The 25,633-nt window shown below is 42.5% G+C and overlaps 1 protein-coding gene across 1 annotated transcript in view; it reads right to left on the bottom strand.

The window, feature by feature from the left end:
• Nucleotides 1-592: 592 nt before the first annotated feature.
• shank3b (SH3 and multiple ankyrin repeat domains 3b) overlaps nt 593-25,633 on the bottom strand; it is a 29,449-nt gene continuing 4,408 nt past the window's right edge. The window contains 29 exon segments of the mRNA XM_054624424.1: nt 593-1,520; nt 2,209-2,235; nt 2,343-2,600; nt 2,602-3,637; nt 4,562-4,852; nt 5,186-5,604; nt 5,606-5,786; nt 7,110-7,203; nt 7,435-7,565; nt 8,463-8,480; nt 8,657-8,737; nt 9,369-9,501; nt 9,575-9,699; nt 11,003-11,085; nt 12,313-12,388; nt 12,543-12,656; nt 12,758-12,891; nt 12,893-12,977; nt 13,127-13,342; nt 13,498-13,564; nt 13,748-13,825; nt 13,982-14,098; nt 14,356-14,393; nt 14,597-14,726; nt 16,591-16,742; nt 17,372-17,480; nt 17,591-17,662; nt 18,021-18,224; nt 18,564-18,735. Coding sequence (XP_054480399.1) covers nt 926-1,520; nt 2,209-2,235; nt 2,343-2,600; nt 2,602-3,637; nt 4,562-4,852; nt 5,186-5,604; nt 5,606-5,786; nt 7,110-7,203; nt 7,435-7,565; nt 8,463-8,480; nt 8,657-8,737; nt 9,369-9,501; nt 9,575-9,699; nt 11,003-11,085; nt 12,313-12,388; nt 12,543-12,656; nt 12,758-12,891; nt 12,893-12,977; nt 13,127-13,342; nt 13,498-13,564; nt 13,748-13,825; nt 13,982-14,098; nt 14,356-14,393; nt 14,597-14,726; nt 16,591-16,742; nt 17,372-17,480; nt 17,591-17,662; nt 18,021-18,224; nt 18,564-18,731 — 5,232 coding nt within the window. The 5' untranslated portion in view covers nt 18,732-18,735 and the 3' untranslated portion in view covers nt 593-925.

The raw sequence follows: 25,633 nt of genomic DNA, 5'->3' as shown, positions 1-25,633 counted from the left end.
CAATAACTGATTCATTGATTGTTGTCTTTTGTAGGAAAAAATGCCCCAAAAATCACTGTTAACAGCTTCTCAAATAAGAAAATGTACTCCTATAATACTAAAATGAATATCTTTGGGTTGTGGACTGTTGATGAATGTGTATCAAACGTTGGTCTGTAAATTTCTACTTCTATTTTTGGACATTTTCAGACCTCAATGGCAGTTTTGGCGTCGTACAAAACGGTATTATTCCATGGCCTGGTTTTCGAACAAAAACTCAAGAATGAAAAGTTTGTTTGATGTAGCTTGGCCTGAATTTGTCGCAGCCTTAACTTAAATTTCCCGTCAATACCATAATATAACTTCTGTACTGCCTGGTCGATGTATTTGGTTGTAAAGTTCAATATACTTCAACTTTGGCCACAATACCTGGTGTAAAATAGGCACAGTAAATGCTGTTATGGCTCCTGCTGCCGGTCTTTCCATTGGAAATGATGGCCAAGTTCTGTGCATTGTATGACTTTGCACTTTTGGCAAGAAAGCTCTGCAAGAAAACTTTAAACTACAGAGCAACCAGGATCACTCACTGTGGATTGTTTTACTTAAAAATAGGGACATTTCGTTGGGGGTTTATACACTATTAACACGAGGCACTGGACGTTAAAAGAGGTAAAACTATATCTTGGGGATCTAAAATATCACTAAAGCTTTATACTGGACACAGACGTTGGTGCTACCAGTCCGTTTGGGTTGATCAAAGAGCTGATAAGCCAAAATGTCAGCGAGATCACTCAGAGAGCTGGGTTCGTAGTTGGTAAAAAGGTCTAAAGATTCAGTCACTGCTAAGATGTTCTAGTCAAAGAGATGGCCTAGTGTCTGACCAGAGGTCAGGGGTTATGAGGTCACAGTTCAGGATGTCTAGAGGTTAGTGGTCAGAGGTGAGGGGTCAAGTAGAACCATCTAGAAGCTGTCTGAGCGCCCTCTCGATGTTGATCCGGTGTCCCAGTCTGGTGACGCCCAGCTCCACGTAGTCCTCCTTGGTGAGAGCGGGCAGATGGGAGCCTTCGATCTCGTGCTCCTGGAAGCGCTGGCGGTGTTCGGCCAGGCCCACGCTCTCCAGCCAGTCGCCCACGTCATATTTATTCCACAAGTTGAGGGGCCGCTGCCGCCATGGCCGAAGGGCCAACAGGGGCCCGCTGAGGACAGGGGAGGGGCAGGGGGAGGCGTGGGGCGAAGGTGAGGGTGAACGGGACCTGGTTCGGGCGCTGGCGCTCCGCATCACAAACCGAACCTCCTTTGGTTCTGAGGGGAGGCTGAGACTAGACGACTTCAGGATGGTCAGACCGCGACCCGAGCTCAGATCTGGCCTTTCACTGCAGGGGGCGGTGGAGGAGGGATGCCCTATTGACCTATCAGATGGGGAGGGGGAGGGGGAGGGGCTTCGACGGGTTACAGGGTAGCGGCTTCCTGGTCGGACTGTATAGCTGGCGCCGTATCCTCGTTGGGAGATAGTGTGGAGTTCACCGAGACTGGAGAACAACCTGCAACACATTAAACCATATATGAATGACATTGGATCACTTACCACGGTTATCAGTTGATGTGTCCACATGGAGTTACTACTTGATCTTTCGCTAGGCCTCTTAGCCTTTAGCTTAGTCAAAAGCTAATGTGTCTATAGCAAAAGGTAAGTATCCATGTAGAGGAGAAGGAAATTAAAGGTCAGCATTGTTTTTGTGTTTCAGAGAAACATGTTTGGATGCTTTGTTTGCTATAGAACATACCTGGAGAAGCAACAAAGAAGTATGATTTGTGCTAGCCAATGATATGCCAACTCTTGGCCTTAGAAAGTAATGCTAAGGTCCTACTGTAGATGTATTTGCTAGTAAGTCAGATATGCTAATAGTTGCAGCTAACATTAGAGTAGTTTGAGGTGAAGTAAATATATATATATATCTTGCTTTACTGCTCATGTGCCTTTGGTTTTGGAAAGAAAATGTTGAGAAACACAAAGCTTCCATGCTATGTTACGGGTGCTAAGCTATAACAGGACAAATATTTGTGTTAAGCAAATGGCCAATTCCAAGGTTTTATCAAAAGACGGACCGGACATTAATTTCAGATATTTAGTAGTTAGTCATTTGCAAAGGTGCTTATTAGTTAGCTGTTAGCGAATGAAAATAATCTCGGAGCGATAACGAGGAATGTTTACCAGAGATAAAAACCTACGATTTACTGTCTTCACTGTCCACACATCTGGAACAACACAAACAACAGGTTCTGTTACAACGTGCTGAAACACAGACAGTAGTACTCAGGTCAGAAGTACCGCAGTATTTACAGAAAAAGGCTGTTCGTAGTACCTGGCACCTCCTACTGGTGACCTCCGGCCTGGATCGAGAGGACTCGGCTCCTCCCCAAGAGAGTGACTGTCTTTGTTTAGCAGCTGTAGCCGATTAGCCAGATCTAGTCCAGAACCTGCTCTGCCGCTCAGCTCCAGTGCTGAAGCCGACCGGCTGCTCAGATCCACGGCCGACCCCGACCCCTGACCTCCCATTGCTACTGGACGACCCGCTTCATCCTGGCCGAAGCCCCGCCGCTCCTCACGGTCGTCCCCGCCCCCACAGCTTTGACCTCCTCTGGAACAGATAGCGTGGCTGCCGTCCACCGCCACTGGTGGGGGAGTGACAGAGTGGGGAGGAGGGGGAGGAGCAGGATGCAGCGGACGGGAGGAGCTCACTGTCTGATGACTGCTTCAGTAGCGGGTCACGGAGTGCAGAGCGGCCCCGACCTATAGGTGAACGAAGGCGAGGCTTAAACCCAGATGGGGAGGTGGAGGGGGAGGAGGGAGCAGGGTGAGTAACCGGTGGTGAGGAGGGGGAGGACGGATCAGGAGGGGATGCCAAGGTAATGGATGGAGGGAGTGAGCTGGGGGAGGAGCTATCGTGGAGCCGTTCGTCACCTCCTTCCTCCTCATCTCCTCGTCTACCCAGGGAGTCAGGGCCACTCTCACCTCCCCCTCCCTCCCCACCTCGCCGTGGCAACAGGGTGAGGGAGGATGGGGGAGGAAGAGGGGGAGGACTGGCAAAGGCAGCGGGTGGAGTCACCAGGCCGATTCTGCGAAGCTCCTCCCTAGTTTCCTCATCACTGGACGACAACAACGCTGGTGGGAGTGTAACTGTATAAGCCCCGCCCTCCTCCTCTGAGCTGCCCACTGTGAGGCTTCTGCGCCTGTCAATCAGAGCAGAGTGACTCTCATTGGCCAGCGGTGGCAAGGGGGTTGGTCTCCAGCGCTCAGGGGAGGGGCCTGCAGGTGATGTCACTCCTCCCTCTGTTTCTGGACGCTCCACCTGTCCGTCAGGGAACAAGGGCGGGGTAATGCGTTTATGCCTCAGCTCAGGACTCGTCTGGGGAGTGGTGCGCTTGGTTCGTTGCTCGGGGCTCGTCTGAGGGGTGGTGCGTTTGGACCGTGGCTCAGGGCTGCACTGCGGGGTGGTGATAGGGGTGCGCTTGTGTCGGCCCTCGGGGCTGGCGGCTGGGGTGGGTATGGGTGTGGTGGAGGCAGATACGTGTTTCATTCGTGGCTCTGGGCTCGGCGTGCGGGCAGTGAGCGCTCGTTCGCGTGCAGCAAGTGCCAGGGCGAGTGGAGATGAGGGGTCTGAGGAGAGAAGAGAAGATTAAAGGCGGGAAAGATTACGTACAGACGGATTTTCATGCTTCATTTTATTTTTGGAGCTGAAGACACCACGCCAACAGACAGCTTACTATTGCTGGTGGTAACTTTACATCGTCAAGGATCTATTTTGTGCAGTTACTCAAGGCTCTGAACTAGATTCCTTTCTATTTGTGGAATGCCTAAAGAGTCTGTCCTGGGTCCCGTTCTATTTTGCGGAGTACCTCAAGGCTCCAACCCAGGTCTTCCCCTATTTTGTGGAGTACCCTGATCCTCTGCCCAAGGTCCCCTTCTATTTTGCAGAGCACCTAAATGCCCTGTCCGAGACCCACTTCTACTTCATGGAGAACCCCAAGGCTCTATCCTAGGTCATCGTCCTCTATTTTATGGAGTACCTCAAGGCTCTATCCTAGGTCCCCTTTTACTATGTGGAGAACCTCAAGGCTCTATCCTAGGTCCTCTACTATTTTAAGAAGTACCTCAAGGCTCTGTCCTAGTCGTCCTCTATTTAATGCAAGTATCCTGATGCACTGTCCAAGGTGCCCTTTTATTTTGTGGAGCACCTCAAGGCTCTGTCCTAGGCCCCCTTCTATTTGCGGACCTACACTTTAGGGCCGGACGATATGGCAAAAATCATCTTTCACAATATAGGTAATTTCATATCTCGATACAAATATATATTATTATATAGCAGGTTTTGTAGTTTTTCAAATAATAAATAAATTTATGAAATAACCACATGGTTTTGTATACTGTTATACAAATCGATCTTCTAATCTTTTGCAATATGATTCAATTGAAAGACGATAAATTATCAAATTGAATTATTGCCTACTTCTTATTTGTACTACAAGCTTTGATTATTGTAACTCCACAGAATGAATCCAGACTCTACAGAAAGAGACTGACCTAGAGGCTTCCCTGTCAGTGGGTGGAGGAAGGTGTGAGGCGTTGGAGAGGGCGACAGGACGGGGGCTGGTGGTGGAAGCTCGCCGAGGTCGTCCATAGAATGGCTCTGAGTCAGGAGGAGTGGAACCTGGTTTTCTGACCCGGCTCCCTCCACAGACAGGAAGAGAGACGACCTGCGACCCTGAACCCGAGCTCGCTCTGAAAGAACCTGCTGCTGGTAAAGCTCCGCCCGACTGGGGCTGCTGGGTCCTCCGTCTACCTTCAACAGATCATGATCTTTGATTCCAAGACCTAGAAGAAGAGGAAAAACAAGAAGTTAGACTGGTAGGAGTGACATTAGGAGTCTATGGCATTATATTTGTGTTTCAATCCTGAGCAGGTATAGGGACATTTTGAGCACAAAAATGTTTCTTGCAAGCATTTGAATTTATTTTGTAGAGAAATAACTATCACGGAAAGAATCATTTAATTTTGCAGACAATAATCAATTCTTTGCTCATTCAATTTATTTGTTTATTTCCACACTAGTGCATATTCATAACTTACTTACGATAACCAATTTTTTTAAACGTGCATCAGGAAATTAGGCACAAATATATTTTATATAGAAATCAGAGTCCTGACCCTGCTCCTCCACGGGAAGTTGTTTTAACAAAGGCGACTTCCTCCTCTGGGGCTTGGAGGGCGGAGCCTGCTGTCCCACGTTAGCGTACGGGTTTTCTATTGGTCGTCCCCGGCGGCGTGACAGCGGTGAGTGGCCGAGGGCGGGGCTGGTGCTGTGGAGAGACAGCGTGGAGGTGTGCGTGGCGGTGTGAAGCGTGTGCGTAGCGGTGTGCGTGGCAGTGTGCGTGGCAGTGTGCGTGGCGTCTGGTTGCAGCTGAGGGGGCGTGTCCTGCAGGATGATCATTGACCTCGCCTTTCTCTGCCTCTCGGCGTGGGCGTGGCTCCTCGTCGGCGAATCGGAGAGCTCCTGGAGCCGTGGTTCCGCCCCCGGCTTGAAGCTGGAGCGGGTCAGCCCCTCCCCTCTGGCCGGGGAGGAGGGGGAGGAAGGAGGGAGGAGGGCCGGAGTCCAGGAGGAAGAGCGAGGAGGTGGAGGAGGAGGCGGAGGGCGGAGGGGGCGGAGCCATCTGAGGAGGAGGAGGGATGAAGCTGTCCGTCAGCGAGGAGCTCCGTGGAAACCGACTTTCATTGATCAGAGCCGAGATCCTGTCGTCCTCAGGTGTTCCTGTTACCATGGAAACGTTAAAATAAAGAAGCACAACAGATACTTTAAACTACAGCCAACAAAAATAAACTCGAAAATGTGTGATTTGAGATATAGGAAATAAAATGGGCTTAAAATAAATTTAAAAAATGAACAAATTAATTTACACATCAACTTATTGCTCAGGCTCTAATTATTATACTGTTTATATATTATCTTTTAATAAATTAAATATATTAATTTCATAACATAATGTATTTTTCTGTATTTTTTCTGTCTGTACATATAATATTTCAATTATTGTGGATTTTACTGTTTTTTATTGCTTATTTATAATACTTGTTTTTTATTTCATTTTATTTTTATCTTGTCTTTCTTTTATTATGTCTCTTGTGTGCACTTTACTCTCTGCTGCTGTAATCCTGCACATTTCCCCGCTGCGGGACTAATAAAGGATTATCTTATCTTATTTTATCTTATTTTATCTTATCTTATCTTATTTTAAAATATATTATCTGAATCCTGTCTGTTAGGGAGTAAAGGCAGTTTATACTTGATGCAACTACATTTTTATTCAAACTGGCCTGTGAAGAAAGTCTCTGAATGTAAGTATGTAGTTCAGTAAAACTACATTTTATGATTTAATTCAAAGATGTAAACAAATAAATTAAATTAATCACTGCTACATGATGTGAATTAAATAAATACATATGTGAAAAAAAATGCACTTATGTTAAATGTTTGACATGTTATAATAAACATTTCACCACTGACAAGATACAAATATAGAAATCACACATTTAAAGTCTCAAGTATCTACAATCAGTGGTATATTTACTCTAGTACATATACTTAAGTACAATTTAGAAGTATTTGTACTTTGCTTAAGTATCACCATTTCACGGTACTTTATATTTCTACTCCACTAAGTTTATTTTAAAATTTTAACTACTTTGCAGATTCAGTTAATAAAAACTAAAACATAACAAACTAATAATAATAATAATAATAATAATAATAATAATAATAATAATAATAAAAAGATGTATTATTATAGATTTAACTACCAGCAGTATATAAATAAATTAAAATGATCTCCTCCCTTACCAGTTGCAACATTCAAGTTATGAAAACATTAATTTATCAATAATTATATCACAATTATTTTACATATATATTGTTCAGAAAAGTTCTGCATAAATAGTACTTTAAGTATATGTTGATGCTTTTCGTAGATACACTTTTAAATGCAGTATTTTTACACAGTGGTATTTCTACTTTTACTTCTCCCACCACTGTTTATATTAATATTTATGTATATAAAATACTGTGTTGGTGTCTCACCAAAGCTCTTGGTTCTGGACATTCCTCGGGGTAAAGCCATGGTGCTTTTCTCTGGAGCGGAAGGAGGAACGAGACCCTGACGCTCAAACAACGACTGAAGACAAAAACATAAAAAACATTAAGTCCAAAACACTGAGATTATTTAATGCTCATCTAATCTGAGGGTTTAAAAAGACAAATCTGTGAATGTTTCTGCTAAAACAAAGAAACCAGCTCTGACGAGTTCAACCAAAGAATGATCATTTTCTTTATTTCATATTTAGAGGCTTTAATAAGTAAAAATACACGATAAATAATTAGAAGAATTGGATGCCAGTATTCTTACGTTGATCTCGGCCTGTGTGATTCGGCGGCTCGTCGGCCTCTGTTTCACCGTCGCCGCTCTGAAGTCGTCGGACGGTCGGGCCCTTAAAACTACTTCCTGTTGACCTCCGGCCAACATCTCATCCAGTTTGTCTGGAGGGAGGAGACGTGATGAAAAACAACAACAAGATAAACAAACAGGCAAAAATAATGTCAAATCATGACACCACGACCACGACAACATGACATCACTACATGACATCACTACATGACATCACACATGACATCACAACATGAGTCACCAGGGCCGTAGACAGGATTTAAATCGTGTGGTTATAGTACTTTTATTTGTAAGGGAATATTTTTACTGTGTAGTATCAGTACTATTACAGTAGCAGACAGTGTGGTATTAATACTTCAACTTGTAACAGAATATTTTTACTTTATCGTATTGGTAGTTTTACTGTAGCAGAGTATTTTAATAGTGTGGTACTCGTACTTTTACTTGTAAGAGAGTATTTTGGGCTGAGTAGTATTAGTACTTTAACTGTAACAGAGTATTTTTACAGTGTGGTTTTGTTACTTTACTTGTTATACAATATTTATACAGTGTGGTATTAGTACTTTTACTGTAACAAAGTATTTTTACAGTGTGGTATTCGTACTTTTAAACTGTAACAACTGTAACAGAGTATTTTTACAGTGTGCTATTGGTACTATTACTGTAGCAGAATATTTATAGAGTGTGGTTCACTGTAACAAAGTATTCTTACAGTGTGTTATTAGTACTTGTGCTAGTAAATATGTATTTTTATCGTGTCGTACAGTACTTTTACTTGTTGCAGAGTATTTTTTCAGTGTGGTTTTAGTACTTAGTTCACCTAAATACATGTGTCAGCTACGGCCCTGACTGTTACATCACTGCAACATGACATCACTGACACATGATGCCATGTGACCAACATCATCGTCACTGCAGCTTTACGTCACAACAACAAATAAAAACCACAACAACAACAACTATGACATCATCAGCTCCATGTGACTCACCGAAGCGTCTCCTCCGGGCTGCGGACAGAGCAAAGGTCAACAACACACACTCCTACGGTTTGACTTAACTCTGCACTGTGTGTGTGTGTGTGTGTGTGTGTGTGTGTGTGTGTGTGTGTGTGTGTGTGTGTGTGTGTGTGTGTGTGTGTGTGTGTGTGTGTGTGTGTTTGTGTGTGTTTGTGTGTTTGTTTTACCTATGTCCTCCAGGTCAGCGGTCATTGACTTGGAGCGAAGTGTCAACGAGGTGCTTGGGGCTCGTTTTGGAGGGGGCGGAGCTACAAGACGAGAACCAACCACAAGATCAAGTTAGTGAGAAAAAACAAGTTCAGCCCGTTATCACCAAATGGAGTACGAAACAAACACGCTTACATCTTAAGCTACCTTACGTGTTATCACCACACAGTTTGTGTGTCATTTCATGCCGCGGCTGAAAATCATGTGACGTAGTATAAACTCAGGACTTTCACCCAGGAAACCCCTGTTCATGTCCAGCATGAAACCAGAAGTTGGAGTTATTGATGTTAACTACTTATCTTAACTTATTTTAACACATACCAATATCTAATTTCCTAAACCTAACCATGTAGTTTTGTACTATTAAACTGCGACCGTGCGTCTCTATGTGATGGTTTAATAATAATAATAATAATCAATCGTTTGCCCATCCCGGACTTATATTAATTAACTTGATTCAGTTAACAAATTGTGGTTAACTAAATTTGCCTTGATTCAGTTAACAAATCAACTAAATCCTCTCTTTGTTAAATTTATAACAAATTTTAATTCAAACTAACCTTAAATGTAAAACTAGATTATTTTTAATATTTAATTTCACATCAATGTAACCAAATAAAAGAAACGATACAAGAATAAAATAAATGAATTCAATTTAAATAAATAAAACACCTTTTTTCCGGATCAGGTTGGTTTCAGATTTCCTGGAAACGGACACGACCTTCATCAGCAGTCGACTTCCTCCCTGTCGGATCAGAGAGACGACCTGCCGGTGACCCACCTTCACCACGTCGGCGCCGTTCACCTGGACGACACACAGACAGGTGAGTCACAGAGCTCTGACGTTTTACGCCACGCGTTAGAGGACAGGTGAGTACCTCGATGAGGAAGTCTCCGGTCCGAAGCCCCGCCCTCCAGGCCACGCCCCCTTGGTCCACTGACTCCAGGTACTGCAGGGCGGGGAACGCCGGGGTGGGGGCGAACTCCTCGATGGGGGTCTCGGCTGGAAAGAGAGGCGGAAAAAAAGACGATATGTTTTTATACAACGACTTGACTTTATGTTTTAACTTGCACACCTGAGGTCCACAGACACAGGTGATTTATTCTGGCTGACTAGACCTCGTGTCTAAACTCTGTGGGCTTCAATGGAGGAAAGTAACTAAGTACAGTCACTCAAATCCTGTCCTTAAGTACAATTTTGAGATGGAAGTATTACAAATTGGGTTAAGATCCTTTAAAGTCCAAGTTGAGGTTTCTTTAAAGGTCTCACGTTGTAAAACAAGGGGCTTTTTTGTTTAAAAAAAATAATAAACCAGGTTTAAGTGCAATTTAAATACTTTTAAAGTATCAAAACCAGAGGCCAACCTCCGGTTCTTTAGAGTGTAGCCGATGCTTCCTGTCTTAAAGCTGCATTCTCTCTCCTGTCCAGCAGGGGGCGACTCCTCTGGTTGTATAGAAGTCTATGAGAAAATGACTCTACTTCTCTCTTGATTTATTCCCTCAGTAAACATTGTAAACATGAGTTTATGGTCTCAATCTCTAGTTTCAAGTCTTCTTCAATACAGCATGATGTTCATTTAGTAAATGATGCTCCATTTAGAGTCAAACAGACCATAAAGCAGGGGATGCTTTAGGGCGGGGCTACACACTGATTGACGTATACGGCGTCTCTACGTCCTCCACAGTCCAAATATGGTCACTTCCTGTTCACTGGTTGCAAAAATTCTAAATCTCCAAACTTGAGGCTTAAATGGCAGCACGCAAACCAATGGGTGACGTCCAAAGGCTACGTCAGCTTTTTATAAACAGTCTCAGAACAAAAAGCACAATCCGTGGAGAACCTGTGCCTTTAAGAAAGCCGTAAATATCTACATGATGGAGAGCATCGCACAGTTTAAAAGGTGTATTTACTGTTCCAGTGTTTGTGAATGAAATCAGCTAACAGGAAGTGGGCCCAAGATGTTGCCTAGCAACGCAACTGACCCCTTGGCTAAATCCCGCTTTTAGAATGCAGACCGGCCAATCCATATAATATTATATTAATTTAACATTGAAGTATTGCTTCTTTTACTTAAGTAATTGAAGTTAATCTGAGTACTTCTTCCACTGCTTCATGTTAGGATGGGGGTTGTAGTCTTTTTAGGATTAGACTCAGTGGACTCTGTAGTTATTATTAAACGACACAGCGAGGAGTTTTTAAAGCTCACTGGTTTTCCTCTGAAGACTTCTCTTTCAGTTTCTTTTTTCTTTTCCCAAACACCTCCAAACACCCACCACTCCTCCATCCTTCTCTTCTGTGTTTCTACCTTTAGCTCCTCTGAGGACGAAGCCGAATCCTTCGCTCTCTCTCTTCTGCAGCACGGCCGTCTTCTCCTCGATCACATAGTCACTAATGCAAAGAAAGAAAACACATCCTCTGGTTTTTTGGGAAACTAAAATTCAGAGTTAATTCAAAATAAATTGTAGAGTAAATGCAGACTGAGAAGAGATTAGAAAGTCTGTTTAGTATAAACAGAAGGTTTCCTAAAATCATGTTTTAATGCTCATGAATAACAATAGAAAAATCATTATTGAAATATTATTTTTAGTTACTAATTATGATATTTATGCATTACCTGTAGGAGGTGTATTACCTGTTGGTTATTACCTGTGGATGGTGTATTATGTAGTTTAGGTGTAGTGATGGTGTATTACCTGTTTTAGAGTGATGGTGGTGTAGTGATGGTGTATTACCTGTTTTAGGTGTAGTGATGGTGTATTACCTGTTTTAGGTGTAGTGATGGTGTATTACCTGTTTTAGGTGTGGTGTAGTGATGGTGTATTACCTGTTTTAGGTGTAGTGATGGTGTATTACCTGTAGGAGGTGTAGTGGTGTATTACCTGTATGATGGTACCTGTTTGTAGTGTGGTGTATTACCTGTAGGAGGTGTAGTGATGGTGTATTACCTGTAGGAGGTGTAGTGATGGTGTATTACCTGTTAGAGGTGTAGTGATGGTGTATTACCTGTAGGAGGTGTAGTGATGGTGTATTACCTGTAGGAGGTGTAGTGATGGTGTATTACCTGTAGGAGGTGTAGTGATGGTGTATTACCTGTAGGAGGTGTAGTGATGGTGTATTACCTGTAGGAGGTGTAGTGATGGTGTATTACCTGTAGGAGGTGTAGTGATGGTGTATTACCTGTAGGAGGTGTAGTGATGGTGTATTACCTGTAGGAGGTGTAGTGATGGTGTATTACCTGTAGGAGGTGTAGTGATGGTGTATTACCTGTTTTAGGTGTAGTGATGGTGTATTACCTGTAGGAGGTGTAGTGGTGGTGTATTACCTGTAGGAGGTGTAGTGATGGTGTATTACCTGTTAGAGGTGTAGTGATGGTGTATTACCTGTTTGTAGTGATGTATTACCTGTTTTAGGAGGATGTAGTGAGGTGTATTACCTGTTAGTGTGATGGTGTATTACCTGTTTTAGTGTAGTGATTACCTGGTATTACCTGTTTTAGGTGTAGTGTATGGTGTGTATTACCTGTAGGAGTGATGTATTACCTGTGGATGGTGTATTACCTGTAGGAGGTGTAGTGATGGTGTATTACCTGTAGGAGGTGTAGTGATGGTGTATTACCTGTAGGAGGTGTAGTTGTCGTAGGATCCTACAGTATAATGTCTGAACAGTCTCTTAGTGCGGTCCTCTCTCGTCTCTGAAATGTTCAAGGACATAAAAATCATAAAGTACATAAAAATCATAATATATATATACATATATATATATATATATATATATATATATATATATATATATATATATATAGTATAAGTATAATATTAAATATTATTGTTATTGTTAGTATTTACCCAGTCGTGGGTCGTATTGTCTCATCTGGACTTCCTCAACACAGTCAGCAGGAAACCAACCAGTTCTTCCTTTAACACTTCCTTCCCAGAATCCTCCTTCACCTATAGACAGAACTGTAGACGCACAACACACAGTATTAGAGTACTACTACTGCAGATATACATATAAATATATATACTACACCAAAGTACTACTGTCTTCACTGCGCTCTGACCTTTGACCCTCTCTCCTCGGTGCAGCTGGATCTCTCCGACCCCCTGGGGGACGTGGGACCGGGTGGCGATGAAGGTGCGTCCAGGTACGGCGCTGTACAGCCTCCTCTTCCTCATCTGGGGGTCGCTGGGGGGAGGAGGGGGGGCTGGCCTCCACATGACCTCCACCGCTGGGGCTGCAGACAGACAGGTCAGAGAGGCAGACAGACAGGTCAGAGAGGCAGACAGACAGGTTACAGATACGCAACATTTAAACCTATTTCTGTCAGATTTATACAGTAAAGTCAGGAGAAGATTAATCAAAAAAACTACTAAAACGACACTGTTACAAACTGAATTGTGTATTCATGTGTGTTATGTGTACCTGAGTCGCCGTGGGTGTCGTCGTAGTGAATGTGTGTGCGTGTCGTGGTGCGTTTCCAGGCTTTGGAGGGAGGGGCCAGGAGAGGAGGCGGGGCTTTCCAGAACGTTGTCACTAGCCGAGCGAATCAGAGAGCGCGGAGAAGACAGACCATTTCCTGCCGACGACCTGGACACGCCGGCTTTGCGGCGTTTTGTGTAGGATGGAGTTTCTCTGAAGGGAACTACTTGGGCATATATAAACATATATCATATATACACACACAAACACACGCACACACACAAACACACACAGTTAACTTCACCAGCTACTGTAACGTGTGCGTTTAGACACGCACACGTAAAAACAACGTATGTGTGTTTACACTCTCAGCCAACTCACCAACGTCCGAGGTTTTGTGGATTTTTATGATTTCTGCAAGATCAAAGTTCCCAGCAATTATTGCCACCTACACACACACACACACACACACACACACACACACACACACACACACACACACACACACACACACACACACACACACACACAGTTCATATATGTCATAACAATAGCTGAATCAGACATTTGGCTTTTATTTTTTACAATTAGGGGAATCATTGATATTTTTGTAGTTTTGTTTTTATTTTACCTGGAAGGCAGTCTGGTTGTTGTAGTTTTTGATGTCCTTATTTGCTCCTCTGAACAGCAACACTCTGGCACAACTGTCCTGCGAAACCAGCAGCAATTATTTCATTAACTTCAAATATAAACATATAAATAAAATAATAAAACATTACATTGAGAACGACAATAACAAGATGAAAAATATATATATTTATGATTAAAACATTTGAAAACTTGAGTGTTTGTTGTTGCATATTACCTGGTTGTAGAGAGCACAGAGGTGCAGTGCGGTGTTTCCCGATGCATTCTGGGAGCTCATGTCAGCGCCGTAGAACAGCAGGTGCTCCAAGTGCTGCACGTTACCATAGCGACATGCCTGAACACACACACACACACACACACACACACACACACACACACACACACAACATAATTGTATGGGGAAAGTAATTGTACTGATTGTGTGTGAAAATCATAATTGTATGGGTGTGTGTGTGTGTGTGTGTGTGTGTGTGTGTGTGTGTGTGTGTGTGTGTGTGTGTGTGTGTGTGTGTGTGTGTGTGTGTGTGTGTGTGTGTGTGTGTGTGTGTGTGTGTGTGTGTGTGTGTGTGTGTGTGTGTGTGTGTGTGTCACCTGGTGGATTTCCTGCCAGCCGTTCTCATCAGTCATCCCTGCACCCAAAATACACCAAATAAATAAATATTCAAAGCAGTCACACAGTAATGCTTTAAAGAGCTGCAGACACACACACACACACACACACACACACACACACACACACACACACACACACACACACACACACACACACACACACACACACACACACACACACAGAGAAACAGCTGGGTTTGACCCCGGTGAGCCTCCGTACCGATGGTGGCGTGGTCCTGCAGCAGCAGCTCGCAGCAGTAGGGGGCGCCGCCCACCATGGCCGAGTGATAGAGAGGAGTCAGACCTCGGCTGTCCTTGTAGTCCGGAGACGCTCCGAGGTCCAGCAGAGTCTGAGGACCACAACAGTGACGCTTTATTTAATCTTATCGTAACATTGCACACCGTTAACAAACATTTACTCTAGGGAGGTAGGAGAGCAGGAAGCTTCATTCATAACGGAGACATTCAAATGCTGCACAGTTTATTCATTGTTTTTTAAAGCTGGTATTTTGGCACAGTGTCAGATAAAGATCAGGCTACACTAATATTATTGTTATTAAACTTTAAGTAGAGTTTGATTCCAGTGCTGGCTGCGTAGGATTGACTGACTCTGATTTCCAATAACTCCAGGGCATTGTAAAGTCCAAAAGTCTGCATTTATTTAAAAAAAGATAGATTTAATGATGTTCAAAATATGTTTTTATCTCAGGAAATATTCTGCTTCAGTCCATATTTGTTGGCGTTAAGCCTTTAAAAGTAAACGTTTTACTGCAAACTGTTTGCCGTACACGAACTGGGGGATCTAGCAGCAATCTAACAGCACCATTAATTACATTTAAATAACCACAATTACAAAAATCAATCCCCTTCCCCCTTGTTTCAAAGGGTGATTACATCATAAATGATTGCAATTTGCCTCAGCAACCGCCGCAGCTGCAGCCCTTCTGGCCAACCGGTACCTGCCTGCTGATTCAGGAGACCCCTCGGCCAACCAAGCCCGAAAGGCCTCCTTCTTCAGCTTGACGGCCTCCTTCACCGCTGGTGTCCACCAGCGGGTTCTTGGATTGCCGCCACGACAGGCACCGATCGCCTTCCGACCACAACTCCTAGCAGCAGCTTCCACAATGGAGGATCTGAACATGGCCCACTCGGATTCCATGTCCCCAGCCTCCCCCGGGATGCACAAGAAATTGTTCCGGAGGTGGGAGTTGAAGACCTTGCGGACAGGATCCTCAGCCAGACGTTCCCAGTTCACCCTCACTACACGTTTGGGTTTACCGGGTCTGTCCGGCAGCCTCCCCGCCACCTGATCCAACTCACCACCAGGTGGTGATCAGTTGACAGCTCTGCTCCTCTCTTCACCCGAGTGTCCAAGACATACGGCCGCAGGTCTGATGACACAACTACAAAGTCGATCATAGACCTTTGGCCTAGGGTGTTCTGGTACCAAGTACACTTATGAACCTCCCTATGCTCAAACATGGTGTTTGTTATGGACAGTCCATGACTAGCACAGAAGTCCAACAACAAAGCACCACTCGGGTTCAGATCGGGCAGGCCGTTCCTCCCAATCACACCCCTCCAGGTTTCTCCATCGTTACCCACGTGAGCGTTGAAGTCTCCCAGAAGAACTATGGAGTCCCCAGTCGGCGCCCTTTCCAGAACGCCACCCAAGGACTCCAAGAAGGCCGCGTACTCCGAACTGCCGTTTGGTGCATAGGCACAAACAACAGTCAGAGACTTTCCTCCTGCGATTCCCAGTCGCAGAGAGGCGACCCTCTCGTTCTCCGGGGAGAACTCCAGAACAGCGGCGCTCAGCCGGGGGCTTGTGACTGTACTACTAGTACACATAACGGATAATGGCCATTATCCGGAACTAATGATAATGATTATGGACACCTCCAAGAGCATTGTCCCACTAAAACCATGGTCACTCACCAAAGACCATTCATTCTGATTTTCATATATATCATTTTATATAATTATATGCTTTGTTTTCTTTATTTTATATACTTTACTATAATTATTAGAAACAATGTTTTACCATAAAATACATCAACATTGTAGTAATGCTTTAAGTCTGAACAACATCATATGAAAGCAAATGTAAATGTACATGAATTAATGCACCACTGCCTTTGGGCCCTTACAGTAAAAATGGGTCAAACCCAGTGAAAAGTTCCCATAATGCATCAGTGATTGCTGTGTTCTTACAGTGAGAGAGGCACTGTTCCTGCAGAGGACGGCCCGATGCAGAGCGGTGATACCGTCTCTGGTCCTGAAGTCCAGGTGGGCTCCTCCACTGCGGAGGACTTTAATTAAGTCCCCACTCTCCTCCAGCTGGACCGCCAGAGTCAGAGGACACTCTGAGACACGAAACAACACAAAAACAAACCAGTTATTATTGTTGAGTCACCAGAACATTAACCATGTGGGACTGAGGACAGCGAGATCACGTCCTCAGTGTTGTGTCTGCATATGTGGAGATTTAATCACCTTTTAATGGATTTTATAAAGGTTGATTTTAAACCAAATTTAAATCATCCAATATTACGAAAATATAATTATGTGGGTGTGTCGTCTTTATATTTTCAGAGTCTTATACTTCAGCAGTTTTATGACAAAATGCGATTTTCTTGACGTGCAGAATTATCTTTTAAATGACAAACATCTTCGTGTCATTCATCTCGCCGTTGACTACCGTACACAGTTTTGTTTAATTTCTGTTATGAATGCTGTTTAAAGAGCTGGTGGACAGAACCTAAATCAAGATAACAACAGATAACATTTCATTTTGATATTTGTTTTCTACCAGTGTGTTTGAAGACACAGAAATCAGGATGTTTTGAAGTTGCTTTAAAGTGTGTTTTTATCTCTTAATAATCTTTATAACTGGTAAGACGAGAGGCAAAAGGATTCAGTATGTGATCATTTAAACATATGCTAATCAGCTGTGTGATTGTTTGGATGGTACTATGTGTGTATTAGTACTCACCCCCGGTGTCGGAGTCATGGAAGTTGGGGTCCAGGCCCTTTTCCAACCATTTGGAAACCTTCTCCACATTCTTCTGGTGAACATGTTCCATAAAACGCTTCAGGTTTGCCTGAAAAACAAGATCTAAACTATTATCTGGAACAAAAAAAAGCATGAAAAGTCTCCTATAAAATCCCTTAAATGGAGAAGTCAACATTGAAGTGATGTGTGAGTTTTTACCTTTGTGTGCAGCTTTGCCAGCTGCTTATCGTCCACGTAGCTCTGGGTGTAAACTCTCCGCTTATAACGGAACTGAAAAACAAAAGGTGAAAGGTTTCTGCTCATTTGTACGAACTCAAAAAATGCTTAGACAACAATACGAGTGTTCAAACACAGTATGAACTAAGATTACACCAAATGTGGATTCTTCCGCCGCTGAAAATAGTTCCCAGTTTATTTAGTTTTTTTCAATTTAAACTACACTGAACAGCAATTTTAGTAAATTACTGAGACTAAAAAAAGAAATGTAACTAAATATTTGTGTTTAAACCATTGTGTTTGGAGTTTACAGTCACAGACAGGAAGTCAGAAAGTTTTAAGAGATGAATCAATTGCTAAAAATAAAAGATTATTCCTTTAAGTGATATAAATATATATAAATATTCTGTACCTCCAGGTATGGGATGGGTGTGATGGGAGGGAGAGGATACTCCTTCAGCAGCCGCTCCTCGTCCAGAAACTTTCCGGCTCGGCCGTTGAACGCCGGCTGGAAGAGACCATAGTTCAAAACATCCGACAGAGACTGAGTCAACGTCACCAGAACCCTCTGCTTACTGGTCCAAACTGGTAACTCTGGGTCCAACCGCAAACACTTCTGAGAGACAGACGGACAGAGAAAGAGACAGACAGACACACAGACTCACAGGTTTGTCGTGCTGATTCATTTATTTACTATATATAAAAATACAAATATACAATATAAATTCAGTTCTCTGCATTTGACCCATCCCAGAGGAGCAGTGGGCTGCAATGAAGCGCCCGGGGAGCAATTTTGGGGTCAGGTGTCTCGCTCAAGGACACCTCGGCATGTTGCCTGTAGAGAGGTTCGAACCACCGACCTTGTGGTTGTGGGTCAAGCGCTCTACCTCACGGCCTCATGTGCCACAGCCGTTTATATATATAGTGTGTATAAAAGTACATATGTGTGTTTTACCGTCTGCTGCAGGTCTGGGATGCCAATGCGGACGACAATGCTGTTTCCAGGGGGCGTGTCATCCGCGTCGTCGTCCCTGGCAACATCGGAGCCTGTCGGGTTGCCGTTAGTAACCGCCTGTTGCCGTGGGCGATCATGTTTGGTGTCAGCAGCCGGACTCAGAGGCATGTGGCTGATACACACAAACACACAAACACAGAGATGTGATTACAGTCTGCAGCACAAATAATAATTAAAGACTTTAGTTTGTTCTGCAAACGTTCATCAACGTGTGGATGTTTTTAATTGGCCTCTGCTGCTCGTTAGTGTCAGAGCTAAAGTTCACCAGAGAAACACACTGGCTCCTCCACAGTGTGAGTGGGGCTGCAGTCAAAGAAAGACTTTTAAAATACTGATTAAACAGTCTATCTGTTTGATCTAAGCTGCATTCATTAGCATGTTCAGTTAAACAGTTTACTACTACGGGAGATTTCTATGTTCTTCTGCAGCTTAACATACATTAACGACATATTTTAAAGGGTTTTATGTTCTTAGCAATGTATGTTTATTCTTGGTCAAATCTTAAATCATTTATAGCTCATAGTCGTCTGATTGTTTAACTTCCTGAAACCCTGAAAAGAGAAAGTTTTCTCTTCTTGTTCTGTGGTTGTAACGTTGGCAGCACCGCTGACTGCTGATGAACGGAGGTTCCATTCACTTACATTGTGGTGCGTTCAGGCTCTGTTCAGTGTTATCATGATGTGTTCACATGTAATCTGTAAAATGTAGTGTTGGTGATAAACTAGAATAAATATTAGAGATGAATTATGATGTTTACACTAACTATAAGCAGATTATAATACATCATTAACACTACTAATAAGATAATAATAAGATTTGTTTTAACCAATAAAAATACAATCTTTCATTTCCTTATCATTTGAATTTCGTGTTCTTATGAAGAATAAAAAACCTATAAATTACTGTAACAAAGTAAAACATTAACATTTAGTATTTTTGATGGTTTACTGACTTCAGAGCATTGAAATGATTTTTGGAACGGTGGCAAAAAAATAAAAAAAGTCTAGATTCTTGTAGTTCAGCTGCCATAAAAACAACAATATGGATTATCAATGATCAGTAATTAGTATCGGCGGCAAAAAAACGTGATCAGGGATCTCTAGAAGATATATCTGCTCCTTTTTTCTTTTGTGCTGATCCGATCTGTGATCCAAAACTATCCTTTAATATTACTGAGTTTTATTTAAACCAAGATATGATGAGTTTTATTAACTTGAATTGCTCGGCGCACATTAACACGACAGCCATTACTCTATATTACTATTTTATTAGGATTTAAAACAAACTTTGTGACAAAACTGTCTGTGCGTGTTTCATTGAATCTTTGAAACTCATCGTCACTGAAACTCATCTTTGTGTTTTAATACCATTAGCAGCTGGATGTGATGTGTGCTTTGTGTCAGAGGGACATTAGCATGAGTCTGTCAGCCTCCCACAGACTCTCCTCACAGCAGACATTTTACATTTTCAAAAGGTGTCAGTAATAACAGCAGTAATGGCTGCTCTCCACTTAGGTGTTCAACAGAAAGCAACGCACTTGTGTTAATGTAATAAATTAGGTTTTGTGATTTTCTTTTTCTGCTTTGACGAGTCGACACGAAGCAGACAACTTCCTGTTCAGAAATCGTCTGACTCCGATCTGACCTCCACCTTCTACAATGCTAATAATAATAATAATGTTAGCGGGATGTTACATCACATCCTGTTTTTCACCCTGAGCACACACACACACACAAACACACACACACACACACACACACACACACACACAAACGCACACACACATTGATTCACAATCTGGAGAACATTTTAAACACCGTTTTTACAGTAATTTTACAAACTGTATGAAAATTACTACAAAATAAAGAGGGAGAGTTTTGTATTTTTTCAGTTTGTAACATTTTATAGCTCTTCTTTTTTAAATATATACATTTAATTCACCTTACTGTTGTACTCGTGATACAAAAGAACATGTTGAAAGTGTTTTTTAAATGCTCTCACTGTCAGAAGGGAAGACAAATGTCCACACCGAGAGATGCAATTTTAAATTTCAGCAAATAAATATAAATATTAAGGGAGATAATCTAGCTATTGCCACATTTATTTAATGTATTATTCATTTTTAATCCCCCATGATTAAACATACTGTGTGGTGCTGTGTTTACCTTTTTGGAAATAAGTAATTACAAAAACACAGTTGATGTGAGCTTTCCATCTCCTCACAGCTCCAAAAACTTTGCCGTTATTTCACCAAATTTGTATAAACTGATCACATATTGGGAATCTAAATAGTTACTTTCTTGCCTATAAACATATTTCAACTTTTAAAAGCTTCAAGCTGTTTTTTTTGGCAAGAAAGGCCCAGTGTCCACATAGTACCAGTATCTTATTTTTCCAGCGTCTTTTGGCGGAGCTTGATTTGTCTACATCACATGGAATGAAAAGCCCATTTGTAAGAGCAGATCAGTCGGCGTTACTGCTGTCAGATTGAGTGTTAACAAACTGATTCAGATTATCAAATTATCTTCAAATTATGAAGAAGACGTCCTCCAGTTGGTGCTCATGGTGAAAAAACAAAGTCAAACAAATAGATAGCAACCCAAAGAGATGATACAAAGCAAAGGAGCGATGCTAGTCCGCCATATAAACTCTATTTACATGTTTAGTGATTATAAGGAGGTTTAAAAAATCCACATTTGAGTAAATATTTTGCAGCGTCGTGGAGGTTGTTTTATGGTCTTTTGAAGGTTTCACTCGTTGTCTTCTTGATTTTTTAAAGAACATTTTGTTTGTACGTTCTCTGGCGTTTCGGAGAATAATGCAACGAACGCTACGACGCCACGTCAGAGTATAAACAAATATTTACCGCCACCTAGTGGACTGGAGTCGCTCCACTGTCATTCATTAGAAAGCAGCTGTTAAGTTGCTGAGTGCAGCACCTTTAGGTAAATCTCGTTGAACTGGTTTGATGTTTGGCTTAATTTTAAACCAGTTTGAGCATTTTTACACTTAATTATTGTTTTATTTTAACAGGAATATAGGTAGAAAGGTGGCTGTTGCTTTAAAAAACAAACAAATCTCATACAAAGTTCTCTTCAAATCTTCTTCTGATCAACACGACATTAATAAGTATTTAATTATCATCCGTATTAATCAGCAATCGGCGCTAATTAACACTTGATTGCCATTCAGCCGAGCTGATGTCAGAACTTAATGGCTGCTTCCATCGTTACAGCTGAAGATGAAAGACACAGAGAGGGAGGAAGAGGAGGAGGAGGAAGAGGAAGAGGAGGAGGAGGAGGATGAGTTGTGAGTTGTCATAGAAACTGGAATAGCAGGGAATCCTGTGCTAACCTCACAGTGTCACTCTGTGTGTGTGTGTGTGTGTGTGTGTGTGTGTGTGTGTGTGTGTGTGTGTGTGTGTGTGTGTGTGTGTGTGTGTGTGTGTGTGTGTGTGTGTGTGTGCATTAAAAAAAGCCCCCTGATCTACATGCTCGCTGTTGCTATGGCAACGCAGTTGAACAATTTTTTCGCAGTTCCCGTTTGAAACTACCGTCCTACCTGCTGACTCCGACTCTCTCTCTCTCTCCGTCTCTCCGTCCCTTTTTATCATGATAAGAAGAGTCTGTGTTTTAAATAAAAAAGGAAAAGCCCTGATTGATTATTACCAATTACCAATAACAGATCAATATTAAACAGATTGGAGTTCAGACGTGGGTTAAACGAGGTCTGCAGAGCTGAGCTGAACAGATCCACCAGACTGTTTGTTTTTGGACGTTTTAGCGTCTTAACTGTGTAACAGATTATATAAAATATATATCTTCATCTGCAACCAGTTTAGAAAAGCGTGTATTATTTGGGGTCCATCTGGAGAGGATAGGAGCTAAAATAAGATATCAATATTATAATGTTATCAGCAAACTGGAAAACATTGGTTTTTGCTGCGGTTGTAGCGCGGCTAACTTCCGTACAAATCAAAACTGAGTAAAATCGAACAACTTAAAGCTTCATTCACACACTCTTGTCCTAACGTAGGAAACATTGCTATCAACAGATGAATGACAACTTTGTTTCGGCTTATTTTCTGCAACCAGTGCAGCATTAAAGCGCGGTGGAATCAGCACGCTAGCTAACTATTAATGAGACACAGTGTGACTCAACATTGACGAAATACAGTCTCGTTGTTGGAGAAACACGGCGATTGTTGGCGACTTGAAGGGGTTGATGTAGATGTCTGTGGTCGACCTGTCCACGACCTCCACCCAGTTGCATGCTGGGATACTCTGCTAATGAGCTGAACAGCAGGCTAGTTGGTGTAACTGTCACTCCGCTTAACTCCCCTTCGCTCGGATGAAGAACAAGCTAACATTAGCCTAACTGGCTAATTAGCCAGTTATCTGTCTTGGGAGATTCGTCCGCAACATTTTACCGCCCTACTGACTAGCATTGTCACCATAGCAACTAACAGCAATCGCCATTTTCTTTTGAACCAGACAAACGGCCAATGAAAACAGTTAAATCACTTCTACTTCTGTTCTATTTCTTTGGGTTTGACATCTTCGGTTTGTTTTTTTTTCAAACTTGAAGTCTTCAAGCGACACTGACTCAAGTGACATCATCTGAGGCCCTTTATTAGACTTTACTCAGCTCCCTCTGGAGACTAAAGGTGTCATACTACTACCTGAGCAACACCTGTGAAACCAGTGGATTTCATTTAACATAAAACACGAAAGCAGTCCTGATAGATCCACTAAACAGCCTCTTCATGTAGTTTGGTAAATAACTTCCTCTTATGTGTTAAAGAGCTTTGAGACAAACAATAATCAACATGTTTCTGCTGAGCCGTCGCCTCTCAAGCGTCAGATATCCAGGTGTCCTTGAAGGCACCAGCAGAGAGAATTTTCAAAACAGTCACTGCTCTCAGCCGCATTAAGCCACGAAGATCATTTTAAATCGCCATAAAAGTCAAATACCTCAAACACACTTTCACAGCACGGTGAAATGAAGTGGCAGTAATGAAGCCGAGCCGGCAGAACACACACACACACACACACACACACACACACACACACACACACACACACACACACACACACACACACACACACACACACACACAGAATGAATCTCTTCCTACTTCCTCTCATTTACTACAGTAAAAGCCCGGTAATTGCGGCGACATTTAACGTTCACATCTCACCCTGTGGAGGAATCCTCGACACACATGTCAGTCTTTGAAATGTGAGAGGACCAGATTTAAAAGGCGTTACATTCATTCACTTTCAACCACTCACTTCTTTATTCAGGGTCACAGCGGGCTGCAGAGTATCCCAGCATGCAACTGGGTGGAGGTCATGGACAGGTTGACCACAGACACTCACATCACCAACAGACGCTGTGTTTCTAGAACACACTGTGTCTCATTAAGGCTCCATTCTCTTCAATATCAATTATTCACTTTTTTAAATAATTGATTAAATGTTGTTGTGTAAAATGCTAAAATATTCCATAACTAACTAAATAAACTTCACAAGATTATTCACAGGAAAGAAGACAAAATATTCTGCTTCTTAAAATGATGTGTTTTTCTTTTTCTTTAGTCACAGGATGTGTTTCTTTAGTCACTAGAAACACGTCCTTAGAAAAGCCCCTGTAGATAAGTGCAGCTAGAAGCACATCTCTAGAAAAGCGTCACATTGCTAGAAAGGGGGTCTCTAGGAACCCGTCGCTAGGAACCCGTCTCTAGGAACCCGTCGCTAGGAACCCGTCTCTAGGAACCCCTAGAAACCGTCGCTAGGAACCCGTCGCTAGAAACGCGTCATTAGAAATGTGTTGTGAAAAACACGTCCTTAGAAACATGTCACCCACTAAACCAATGTTTTCCTTTGGTACGCGGTGCACGGCATACGCTCCTCAATGTCACACATTTTTCAATATATCAATTTACCTTTAACTTCCTGTTTTAATGCTGGTAGATGTGGTAGGGCTAGCTCTCTCATTAGCTGGTTAGCTCACAGCACTCCAAGTGTGTTAGAGGGAAGAAGTGGGTTTAAATCTCATCTTGTGATAGTTTCAACTGGGATAAAGTGAACAAGCGCATTATCCATTTTCCATTAATCCAATATCAGTGGTTTTGCACACCACCACGTTTGGTCCGACCTGCTTTGACCTGCAACGACTTCTTGCTGTTATCAGCCCCTTAAACTCGGAGCACCCTTTTGGTTAAGATGCTTACTTATTTTCCTGTATCGTTTCTTTAAGGGCATGAATTGAATCTATTTCAATAGATGTGAATGATATTTCTATTGTTTTAGATTCTGGCGTCCTGCTGGTGTTTTCTGACCTTGTCGACAGACAGAAGATCAACGTTTTTATCTTGCTCTGTAGCAGAACACGTCGTTGTTTTATCTATCATTTGTTCCCAGAGTGTTGATGAACCGTCTGTTTTGACAGAACAGTAAACACTGAGTCCAAACATCAGATTATCAGGTTATGTAATGTTACTAATCTGCATCTCTGCTTATTGAAATAATACCGGCGGAGCATCAACGTCAAGAATGACTCATCTCTGTCCACTTCCTGCCTCTGCAATCAACTCTTGAGTTGTTGGGTTTGATTTTTCAGCCTTCAGTTGTTTCTCCCCACTTCAGAAAACCCTTCAGATCGACCAATCAGGGGCTCCGAATCACCTTCCTGCCATTTAAAGCTCTGAAACAAAGCCTTTCCTCCTCTGAGGGGTGAGATGGGCGCCAGAGTAAAACAATAAACCCGTTTTCTCTGGTGTTTCATGAATCTGAAGGAACCTCCCTCTGAGCCGGTTTAACCATCCGACAAACACAACCTGACGAAGCTCTTTTTGAACGAACCCCAGGGAGGGTTTTCCTTCATGTGTGAGTTTCCTCTCATCTTCACCTGTTCGGAGGTTTCAATCTGAGAAACTCTTATTCGTTGTAACAAAAGGGAAAAAACACACAAATGGGAAAACTGTTCCTTTTTCTTTTTTTTTCTGT

Source organism: Anoplopoma fimbria, chromosome 23 (assembly GCF_027596085.1).
Source record: "Anoplopoma fimbria isolate UVic2021 breed Golden Eagle Sablefish chromosome 23, Afim_UVic_2022, whole genome shotgun sequence".
NCBI lineage: Eukaryota > Metazoa > Chordata > Actinopteri > Perciformes > Anoplopomatidae > Anoplopoma > Anoplopoma fimbria.
Note: the sequence above shows the minus strand (reverse complement) of the source record. Positions and strands in the feature narration are given on the sequence as shown.